Source organism: Anomaloglossus baeobatrachus, chromosome 1 (assembly GCF_048569485.1).
Source record: "Anomaloglossus baeobatrachus isolate aAnoBae1 chromosome 1, aAnoBae1.hap1, whole genome shotgun sequence".
NCBI classification, from domain to species: domain Eukaryota; kingdom Metazoa; phylum Chordata; class Amphibia; order Anura; family Aromobatidae; genus Anomaloglossus; species Anomaloglossus baeobatrachus.
The window spans coordinates 155,864,206-155,876,676 of NC_134353.1; the positions used below are offsets into that span (position 1 = coordinate 155,864,206).

Consider the following 12,471-nt stretch of genomic DNA (forward strand, 5'->3'; position numbering starts at 1 on the left):
GAACCTCGAACATCGCTCAACTCTAGTTATAATCTAAAGGTTTTATGTTGATAAACTTTGGATCTTTTGTAAAACACTGTTCTAGTGGCATGCTGTACCCCTTACAAAAAAGCCTTCAAATGTTGATCAACATAGATTACATTATTTCTGAAAAAAGCAAGTGATCATACATTGTCCTCTAATTTTGATCTCCAGTGTAGTTCAGATATCTGATCCATCAAATACTGCTAAAGCCCACTGTCACTTGGTTTATATTAAAGGGAATATATCAGAGGTTTTCCTATTTAACCTGAGAGCAGCATAATATGCATAACATAGGGCAGAGGAGGCTGATTCCAGGGATGTGTCACTTATTAGGTTGTGTATGGTAGTTTCAATGAAATTGGCATTTACCAAGCAGGAGATTAATAATTTTGGATTACAGCTCACAGGACAGACAGTCAGGCCAATCAATCTACTTCTACCACTAAGGGGCTTGTTCACAATACATGTTGTACACAGGAAACTGCCAGTCAGGGGTGTGGGCGGATCTTAGACAGTTTAACTCTTAACTCTGCTACAACTCCATCAAACAATATAGATATTGTATACAAACTACACTAAACAGTCCAGTAAGTGACACATCCCTGGAATCAGACTTTCTTGCCTTGTGTTATGTTGCCATCATATTATATAGCAAAAAACGTTTTAAAGCGGCCCTTTAATCCCATGCAGTGATAGTAGTTAAAAATAAATATTTCAGCTCACCCTTCAGAAGTTATTAGATTGGCAGTCCAGTACTTCACAGGAAGTGCACAAAATAGCAGAGCTTGTTAGACATTGTATATAATTAAGGATGTAGGTCCAGCACTCTCCTAATAATCATAATTTTGTATAACTAAGAACTAAACCTGAATCTAAACAGCCATTCAACACTTTCAACTTTCTCCTCCATACCCAGGCATCTCCTGCATCTCCTCCATCTCAGCTGAAGACTTTGCCTCTTTCTTCAAGCAGAAGATTGACAACATCAGAGGAAGCTTTGGCCCACAGTCCCCACAGCCCTTCCTCATAGCTACTCAGCCCTTTTCCTCCAAATCCAGCTTCTCCACCATGACAGAAGGTCATCTCTACTCTGAAGATCACCTCACCACTTGTGCACTTGATCGGCTTTCATCTTACCTCATCCGCAACCTCACCACAGTTTTTGTCAAGACCTTAGCCCATCTCTTCAACATATCACTAACAACTAGTATATTCCCTTCATGGTTTGGCTTCCGACTGCATCATTCCACTGAAACTGCCCTAGCTAAAGTCATCAATGACCTTCTAACCACCAAAGCCAAGCGACACTACTCTGTCCTTCTCTTCTTGGACCTGTCCTCTGCCTTCAACACAGTGGACCATTCCCTTCTATTGCAGAGTCTCTCATCTCTGGGCATCACGGACTTGGCCCCATCTTGGATCTAGGCATACCTAACCGACTGAATTTTCAGCATCTCCCACTATCACACCACTTTATCATCTCGCCCCCTATCTACCAGTGTCCCCTAAGTTTCAGTTCTAGGACCCTTCCTCTTCTCCATCTACACTTTCGGCCTAGGACAACTCATACAGTCCTCTGACTTTCACTATCATCTCTATGCCAATGATACACAGACCTATCACTCTGGGCCTGATATCAACTTCTTACTAACCAAAATCCCACAATGTATGTCTGCTATTTCATCCTTTTGTCTCTGCTCGATTTCTAAAACTTACATGGACAAAACGTAATTCATTATCTTTCCTCTGCCTCACTCCACCTCCCCCCAACATACCTATCCATCAAAGTCACTGGCTGCTCACTCTCCACAGTCCGACAAACTCGTCTTGGAATAACCCTCAATTCTGCCCTATCCTTTAAGCCACATATCCAAGCCCTCTTCACCTTCTGCCGCCTCCAACTCAAAAATAGTTCCCGGATTCATACATTACTTAGCCAAGATTCTGCAAAAACAATGGTGCATGTGCATTTATCCCGCCTCATCTGCTGCAACCTCCTGCTTTGTGGCCTCCCTTCTAACACTTTTACACCCCTCCAACCTATTCTAAACTCTGCTGCCTGACTAATCCATCTCTCCCCTCACTATTCCCCGGTCTCTACTCTCTGCCAATCCTTTCACTGGCTTCCAACTGCCCAAAGACTCGAGTTCAAAACCCTAACCATGACATAAAAAGCCATCCACAACCTGTCGTCTCTTCCATACATCTGTGACCTAGTTTTCTGGTACCTACCTGCACACAACCTCCAATCCTCATAAGATCTCCTTCTCCACACATCTACAGTTAGGTCCAGAAATATTTGGACAGTGACACAATTTTCGCGAGTTGGGCTCTGCATGCCACCACATTGGATTTGAAATGAAACCTCTACAACAGAATTCAAGTGCAGATTGTAACGTTTAATTTGAAGGTTTGAACAAAAATATCTGATAGAAATTGTAGGAATTGTACACATTTCTTTACAAACACTCCACATTTTAGGAGGTCAAAAGTAATTGGACAAATAAACCAAACCCAAACAAAATATTTTTATTTTCAATATTTTGTTGCGAATCCTTTGGAGGCAATCACTGCCTTAAGTCTGGAACCCATGGACATCACCAAACGCTGGGTTTCCTCCTTCTTAATGCTTTGCCAGGCCTTTACAGCCGCAGCCTTCAGGTCTTGCTTGTTTGTGGGTCTTTCCGTCTTAAGTCTGGATTTGAGCAAGTGAAATGCATGCTCAATTGGGTTAAGATCTGGTGATTGACTTGGCCATTGCAGAATGTTCCACTTTTTTGCACTCATGAACTCCTGGGTAGCTTTGGCTGTATGCTTGGGGTCATTGTCCATCTGTACTATGAAGCGCCGTCCGATCAACTTTGCGGCATTTGGCTGAATCTGGGCTGAAAGTATATCCCGGTACACTTCAGAATTCATCCGGCTACTCTTGTCTGCTGTTATGTCATCAATAAACACAAGTGACCCAGTGCCATTGAAAGCCATGCATGCCCATGCCATCACGTTGCCTCCACCATGTTTTACAGAGGATGTGGTGTGCCTTGGATCATGTGCCGTTCCCTTTCTTCTCCAAACTTTTTTCTTCCCATCATTCTGGTACAGGTTGATCTTTGTCTCATCTGTCCATAGAATAATTTTCCAGAACTGAGCTGGCTTCATGAGGTGTTTTTCAGCAAATTTAACTCTGGCATGTCTATTTTTGGAACTGATGAATGGTTTGCATCTAGATGTGAACCCTTTGTATTTACTTTCATTGGAGTCTTCTCTTTACTGTTGACTTAGAGACAGATACACCTACTTCACTGAGAGTGTTCTGGACTTCAGTTGATGTTGTGAACGGGTTCTTCTTCACCAAAGAAAGTATGCGGCGATCATCCACCACTGTTGTCATCCGTGGACGCCCAGGCCTTTTTGAGTTCCCAAGCTCACCAGTCAATTCCTTTTTTCTCAGAATGTACCCGACTGTTGATTTTGCTACTCCAAGCATGTCTGCTATCTCTCTGATGGATTTTTTCTTTTTTTTCAGCCTCAGGATGTTCTGCTTCACCTCAATTGAGAGTTCCTTAGACCTCATGTTGTCTGGTCACAGCAACAGCTTCCAAATGCAAAACCACACACCTGTAATCAACCCCAGACCTTTTAACTACTTCATTGATTACAGGTTAACAAGGGAGACGCCTTCAGAGTTAATTGCAGCCCTTAGAGTCCCTTGTCCAATTACTTTTGGTCCCTTGAAAAAGAGGAGGCTATGCATTACAGAGCTATGATTCCTAAACCCTTTCTCCGATTTGGATGTGAAAACTCTCGTATTGCAGCTGGGAGTGTGCACTTTCAGCCCATATTATATATATAATTGTATTTCTGAACATGTTTTTGTAAACAGCTAAAATAACAAAACTTGTGTCCCTGTCCAAATATTTCTGGACCTAACTGTATCTCCTCTTCAAACAATCGCATCCAAGATTTCTCCCGTGCCTCTCCCATACTCTGGAACTCTCTGCCACAAGATATTAGACTCTTGCCTACCGTGGAAACCTTGAAAAGGAATCTGAAGACCCACCTATTCCGACAAGCTTACAACCTGCAGTAACCCTCAGTCCACTATACTGCTGCATGACCAGCTCTGCCTCCACTCACTATATCTTCATTCATTCATTCCCTGTAGACCGTGAGCCCTTGGGGGCTGGGTCCTCTCTCCTTCTGTACCAGTGTGTGTTTTGTATTGTTCATGATTATTGTAATTGTTTTTATTATGTATACCCCTTTTTACTTGTAAAGGGCCATAGAATAAGTGGCGCTATAATAATAATAATAGCAACTAAACACCTGAGTTCAAAGTGTAAAAGTCCGAGGATATTTTGACTTGTTGGGTTTTATTGGTTTCTGTACAGCACAGATTATCTCTATCTTAGTCAGTGATAGTAGTTTGCCTACTTCAATCATCGTCTTCCCTGTCCTATCTAAAATGACAATTTCTGTTAGCCTTGGCAAAAAGAGTTGGGCTCTTCAGAGATACCAGTAAACTGTTGCACACAGGGAAAGAAGTTTCACCGCTACAATAGCACCCTCCCTTTTCCTCCCTCTTGCGACAGCCATTATTTACCCTGGCAAAGGTAGTAACGTTGTTCTGAGACACTACCAAAAAGTTAAATCATAAGAGAAGTGGACGAAAGCCTTTTATACTGATGTTTCTCAGAATATGGTACTGCTGATAAAGAACGGGGAAGGTAAAAGAAATACATATTCTTGTATAATTATACCTAGATATCTTATTAGGGATTGTCAATAATTCAGCTTAGTTCTAAATAGTTCTTTCTAAATTTCTGAACATAGTATCAAGATTTAATTTCCATATTTTGATCAAATAAAGTGATGTGCTAGGCTTTGAAATTGCTTATTTTTGATAGATTATACATTTTTGTCGAACAGAAATAACATGTTCCTTCAGTCAAGTTCAGCGTTAATAGAAAAAAAAATGGTGTGATAAAAATCTATATACTTTACAGAAATGTTTGATAAAATGATATATCTGTCCAGCTCTAAGAATTCAAATATTCCTTTTTTTTGTAGGTAGACGCTTTCCAAGAAGTAGAACCAAGCTCAATGATGGAATGGACACCAATATTCGTGAGGTTTCCATTTCCGTAGGGAAAAAACCTTACATTTCAGAGGGGATATTCATTTTACAGGAATACAAAGGATTTAGTTGATTACTTTTAGTCTAAACATAACTGCTGTAGGGCACATTATTCTTTTCAGCATACAATGAATTCTTGCGTTTAGTAAGAAGGTATAAATGAGCTCATGCCTTTGAAAAGTACATCTAAAAATACTTGTAAAACTCATCTCTGATATCTCATGGCTGTTCACTTTAATTCAGAGTTAAAAAATAACAGCAAATATGAGGTGTAAACCCCTCCTTCAAATCATTGTTCATCATGATGAGATCACTCGAGACTCTGTAAGGCAGTAGTGCTTTATTGGCTGAAATCCAGTAACTGTAACTGAGAACTTCATTCAGAATTTTCAATGGAATTAAATGACATATAACAGCTTATATTTAACGCCACTAACACCATTACCAACACACTATTAAGATCGGGAACACCCGTTAATCAACAAGCTGCTTCCATCATCTATTCCTCCTTGTAAATTCTGGACTCAATGGCTGTCTCCAACAGGTTAAAGCTGCAATATGGCGCAATGTTTTTTGCATTGCTGGGATGTATCCTCACCTGTGTCAGCACTTTTGTGCCTCTTTGGAAAAATCTGAACCTAGATCTGAATGAATTGGAGATCTGGAACAGTGGACTATGGCAGACGTGCGTGGTGCAGGATGAAGGTGGCATGCAGTGCAAAGATTTTGATTCCTTTTTGGCATTGCCATTCACCCTTCAGATGGCGAGGATTCTGATGTTCCTCTCGGACGGCTTGGGGATTATTGGACTTATAGTTTCTACGCTATGTTTGGAATGTCTGAAGAATGGAGAAAGAGACACAAAAAAGAAGCTAGCACTTGTTGGTGGGACTTTGCTTGTGATCTCAGGTATTATTGCTCTAATTCCAGTTTCTTGGATAGCTTATGATACAGTTCAAGAATTTTGGGATGAGACAATACCAGAAATTGTTCCCAGGTGGGAGTTTGGAGAAGCTATGTTCATGTGCTGGTTTGGCTCTTTTTTCCTTATATTTGGGGGGTCACTCTTGTTTTGCGCAATGCCCTCTACAAATGACCGACAAATTGTTAATTGTCTGGATAAAAATATACCTGGATCTTTATATCGACCTGTATCTATACAAAGCAGATGTCCCGATCTGATCATCTGAACATTGGTAAACTGAAGACCGTCTGATCCTTCATGAAGACTCGGAATCTAGAACTATATCTTTGATAGAACGTCTTCCAACCTTACGGCTGTCTTATATGCACAGTTAGAATGTACGACTTATTCCACATGGATCTATACTCGTTTTATCATGATTTAGTTGTCATATTGTCAAATGCTAATTCTACTATTTTAATTTCCTATTTATCTATTTTAAGGCCCCATATTCATTGTCTATGGGGGTTATCGTCATAGTGTTATTTATTTATTACAGGCTCAATCACTGTACAATATAATTATAAGTATTTTAAAGCAGAAGTGTAATCAGTTAAAATAAAGTAACATTTAATACCACCACTGTATGTCATGCCACTCGTAAAAGATTGCGACATAATTTTTTCCCATATTCAATCAGCACACAAATAAATACCATACCTTTATACAGCTGTCTGGTGTAGCTATCCTCATGCATTGCTGGCCGGTAGGTCTCTCCTTAAGTTTTCAATGTGAATATAATATGAGTATGTTTGCCAACACTTGAAAGGCATCTGAGGAATAAAGGCAGCAATAACTTTCTTTGTTTTCAGTAAGCAGGTCCTTCCTGACCCCCAACACTTAGATCAGTCACTTCACATTGTGCACAATATTGCATGACACACAACATTCACATAATTGGCATGTGTGGATTCTTCACATTAATCACACGCTGACAGCACCAATTAGTATCAGCCTTCCAAGCTTTAAAATCTCCTGTTCCAGCACAGTCATAGTTAATGCATTTATACGGCTTATTAACACATTGAGCAATCGAGTCATGAATGACGGTTTCTTCGGCGAAGCCTTATAAAAACAGACTAATCCTCTACAAGCTTACAATCAACAAATACAATATTGTGGTCATAAAAGACCGTGAAATGTCTGCAACAAAACACAAATTATACCGACCATGGCCAACAAGTGTCAGAGGACCCCAATCTCCTAGAAGTATTGGGAGTCCTGTGAAATGGCCCACAACATTTTCTATTGTATTTTTCCGGTATTGTAAACAAAATTGTCATTTTATTTGCTTAGGACCTAATAGTACTTCTCATGGTAAAATACTATATACCAATCTATATGTCCTCCTTTTTTTTTGTTTTCCTATCACTGACAGAAAGTATCAACTGGGAAGTGGATCCATTGGGTCCCAAAGAATGGTGTAGGCAGTTACTAAGCTATGGCATTTAACACGGGTCTTTAGGTCATGGAGGAATGATGAGTAGATGTGGCTGATTATAAACGTAACTGTATTGGTGCTTCTTCTATAAATGGGCCTATCACTCCTCAAATTAACACAAAAGGAGTGTTGGCATATATGTACAATCATAGGCAACAAAGAGTTAACCAGCTCCCCCATTCATTGTTAGAATTCACTTGGAAGCACAGATTCAAGAGCGGATTACCCAGTTGTTTAACCCATGAGAAAGTACCATACAATCCAGCTCAACTCCTTCATGTCATGTTTTAAAAGCAAAAGTGAATCCATAGTCCAAAAATACTAACGGTTTTGGATATTTGTAACTTCCTTAGTCCTAAGAATTAGTCCTAATTCTATCGCCTTATTTACAAATGTGACAATAAGAGCGGCACTCATTTATTTTCTTTAGATTTTTATTTCCATAAATAGCAGTCACAAATGACGCGTTTCGCTTTCATCCTAAAGCATGTCTCAAAATACTAATGGTTTTGGATATTTGTAACTTCCTTAGTCTTGGTTAGTCCTGATTCAGACTTATATAGTTTACTTTTAGTTTTATGTTAATTTTTTCAGTTTTACTAATGTGATTTTACTACGTGACATTAATATGCTTCAGTCATTTTACATTTGTTTTACATTTGTTCCATATGTGGTAGATACAAATTTACCCTCAGGGGTTAAATGTAATGAAAGAACCACTCCCACTGCTGCAGCTATTAATTGTGAACCATTGTCATTTGTTTTTATACCTGATGAAGATGGCAGACCGCCATTGAAACGTGTTTTATATCACTAAATCCTGTTTCATTTTTCTGAATGTTGTGACAGCGCCCGTCATCATCATTTTTCATTTTCGTGAATCCATTCATCCCCTTTGTGGGGATCACGATGTGGTGCAGCGGTCCCCTCAGCCGGTTAATTCCAGCCTTCACCAGAGTTGTGCCTGATTAGCGCAACTCATCCAGGTAAGCACCACACTCTGTGTTCCCGATCCTTTTCCTCGGTTTGGCTCACACACAGAAGTACCTTGTATTTTTATGATTCCTTATTTACAAATTGTCCTCACACTGCTCAAACTAGTACGTTAGGATGGTGTTGGCATATTTCTTTTTTTTTATTTTTTTTTTACTGGAGTTGTTTACGTATAAATGTTGCATTTATTTTAGGAACATACAGAATTCATGTGCAAAAGTGATCCATTACATCAGTTATGCAAACAAAACCAGTGGATCTCCATTAATTTCTATGGGATTTGTAAGATTTTTAGAACCCAAGGAAAGTTTAGCATGCAGGACTTTATTCATTCTAAATAACAGTCATCAAACAAAAAACAGATAATGTTGTGATGAGTCTATCATAGAAGGTGCCGGGGATTCTACGGGTTCAAAGAGCTTTTGTACGATGGGGACAGAATACTGATATGGCCGCCGAACATGGAAATCGATTGGCTTTCCTCTATTGATTATTTTCGGGTCTATCTGGATTCCCTTTGACATTTTTAGAATGAAAAAAATGTCCTGTATGTGAAATTTTGTATTCTGTTCTAAAAAAAATCTACACCAAATAAAAATCAAGGAGGCCCCACTAATGTCTTTGCAATCAATCACTTTTGGGTATGAATTCTGTTTGTGTGTGCCTAAGAGAGAACAAACAAATCGAATCAGCAAGCGGATGTGAATAGAGCTTATGGTCCACTACAAAGCAAAGTAGCCACATAGATCTAAAGTTGTGAGAAAAGGCTTTTTCAAAATACCTTCTGTTGTCCATTCTATCTGTCCACTGATCCCCCAACATCCGGGCTGCAGTGACCTCTGATGTCCGGTGGTGTCACATCAACTTCTGGAATCGGAAGTTGGTCCCCGCAGCCCGGGTCATGGGATGGTGGTAAGCGGACAGCAATAGCGCCACTTACACACAGAATGGACAACAGAAGGCATTTAGAAAAAGCCTTTTGTCGCAGCTTTACATCGATGTGGCCACTATGCTTTGTTGTGGACCACCTCTTTAATGTATATGACTTCTTCCATTCTAAAAAATGGACACCAAAATAATCAGTGGGGTTCCTCTGGTTCCATATGTATATCTGCTACAAAAAAATCCCCTTTGCATTTTAAACTTGTATGTTCCTAAACTTAAACAAAGAAACAGAATGTATAAATGGACATGTGACCTCACCTTTTGTTTTTATAGTACAACCCACGGTGAGTTTTATTGCATATTTTTGCTACTTCAAAAACAAAGTATTTTACAGTTAAAGCAAAAAGGATCGGATTAATAGAAATCTGTGCTTCTTTTTTATGCTCTGTAAACTCACCTGTGATGCATTTTTCCAGTCTGCACCATGTCAATTTCCCTTGTGAGTACGCTGAGGTTTTTATGTGGAATTTCCCCCATAAACTTGCATTTGATGCCAAAAATCCACAGGTAAAAAAACCACAAAAGTGTTTTTACTGCATTTCTGCAGAGTAAATGCATCAAAAATGCATGAAATCCACACATAAGCAAGTTAATACCATGAGGTTTCAAAAACAAAGCAGCTCTATTTAAAGCTTGACACACCAAACAGAGACAAAAAAACGAAGCATCAAAAACACAATAAAAATATTGCATCAAAACGCAATAAAAATGCATGTTAAACCCCCCCCCACAAAAAACGGAAGTGTACTAAGGTGCAGAAATTCTGCAGCGTCAAAAATTCAACAAATACTGATCTTGGGAATGTAGCCAAACAGTACAGCATGGAATTTTTGCTTCAGTAGCAGAAATACAGTATTTTCATTTGCTAACATAACTATTCCCTTAAATGGGTTGTCCACTACTTGGACAATCTTTTTTCACTCCCCTTGTTTACCCCCGTAAAAATAAATAAACCTATACTCATCTCTGGTGTGGCCGCTGTTCCGGTGATGTCTGAAGTTGCGTTCCCAGGGCATCAAATCTACATCTCTTGGTAAAAAAAACGTGATTTTCTGCCTGGAGATGCAGGTCTCACCTGATGTGAGTTTACTGAGGTCACCTGAGGTCAGGTTACCTGTGATCACAGGTGGAGGACTGTAGAAACCTTCAGCTATGACTGCAACTAACCTGAGTGACATCACCGCTCTTCACACAGCTCAGTCTTTCTCTGCCTGAATCTCACAGCAGGCGGTCATTGTTCTGTGGCAGCTCGCTGTGACTTCAGATGTAGCAGATCTGGAATCGTCCTAGGACCTCATGTGGATTATGTCGGACTTGGGTGTTTTGGGGTTAATAAAATGGTGAAAGGGTGGAGGGGTTTGCATTCTATTTCAAATAAAGGATTTTTTGAGTATCTGTGTTTACAGATTAGTCATGGGTAGTTCTCATTGACTCTCCCCATTACTAATCTAGGGTGTAGTGGCAGCTGTGAGCTGTTATTAACCCCTTATTTCCCCAACTGCCACCGCACCAGAGCAATCAGGATGAGCCAAGGAAAAGTTCTGGGACTGTCACATCTAACGGTTGCGACAATCCTGGGTGGCTGCAGGCTGCTAGTTATAGGCTGGGAAGGCTCAGTAAGCATGGGACTCCACAGCCTGAGAATACCAGCGCCCCCCCCCCCCGTTGTCAGGGTTTAGCATGGCTGGGTATCAAAATTGAGGGGCACAGCATGCAAATTTTTAAAAATTATTTATATAAAGGATTTAAAAAAAAAAGTGCACCGCATGCAGATTCTCTTATTTTGATACACGTACACATCCAAGATAAGTGTGATTCCCTGGCAAAACCAGGTAGTCACAGTTAGGCCCCCGCATTACACCGTTCCCTCATTAGGAATCACACAGCCAACCATTAAACCCTAGTCACCCCCCTTAGGGACAGTTAGACACACCAGTGGGCGTGGCCAGGCGGTTGGTGCACGCCAACCCAGGGGTTTAGACAGCCCGGGGCGGGAAAACAAGCAGTAAGCTTCAGATTATCTTTGGATTAAATTAATGAGCATATCACTTCTTTTCCGCAGGTACCTGCGGTTTTTACCATAGATAATGGTAAAACTCCACGGGGATTAACTTACGGAAAATCCATGGTAAATTGCGGCAAAAACGCAGGTGCGGTTTTACCGCAGTTTTTACCGCGGGTGCGGGATTCTTTCAGAGGGTCAATTTTTTTCTTAAGAAAAAGTCACTTTCTAGTGCGCACATAGCCTAACAGCCAGATGTAGAAGCAACACCAGTCAGAGGAGCTAGGTCCAGGGAGCAGCACACTCAGACCAGGAAAGGCATGAATGAACCACCAGACCTTAAATAGGCATACTGACAGGAACCACATGGCAAACATCAAGCAGAAACCGCCACCTTGACTAAAGGCTTCTTTACACGCTGCGATCTTGCTAGTGAGATCGCTAGCGTGCGTATCCGCCCCCATCGTTTGTGCATTACAGGCAAATCGCTGCCCGTGGCACACAAAATCACGGGGACCCGTCACACTACGTACCTGCCTAACGATGTCGCTGTGACCGGCGAACCGCCTCCTTTCTAATGGGGCGGTTCGTTTCACGTCACAGCAACGTCACTAAGCGGCCACACAATCAAAGCGGAGGGGCGAGATGAGCAGGACGAATATCTCGCCTACCTCCTTCCTTCCTCATTGCGGGCGGCCGCTGGTACGGTGAGGTTCCTCGTTCCTGCTGTGTCACACGTAGTGATGTGTGCTGCCGCAGGAACGACGAGCAACATCGTACCTGCAGCAGCAACGATAATTGGGAATATCGGGGCATGTCACCGATTAGCGATTTTGCACGTTTTTGCAATGATTCAAAATCGCTCATAGGTGTCACACGCAACGACATCACTAATGCAGCCGGATGTGGGTCACAAATTCCGTGACCCCAACGACATCGCTTTAGCGATGTCATAGCGTGTAAAG

At 40.9% G+C, this 12,471-nt stretch overlaps 1 protein-coding gene across 1 annotated transcript; it reads left to right on the forward strand.

The window, feature by feature from the left end:
• The first annotated feature begins 5,688 nt into the window (after positions 1-5,688).
• LOC142290753 (claudin-24-like) lies at positions 5,689-6,620 on the forward strand. The gene has a single exon (XM_075334749.1). The coding sequence runs from the start codon at positions 5,689-5,691 to the stop codon at positions 6,349-6,351; it is 663 nt and encodes a 220-aa protein (XP_075190864.1). The 3' UTR covers positions 6,352-6,620.
• The last annotated feature ends 5,851 nt before the right edge of the window (positions 6,621-12,471 follow it).

Excerpts from the sequence above, each read along its gene's own strand:
- LOC142290753 (XM_075334749.1), top strand. The coding sequence starts at position 5,689 with ATGGCTGTCTCCAACAGGTTAAAGCTGCAATATGGCGCAATGTTTTTT.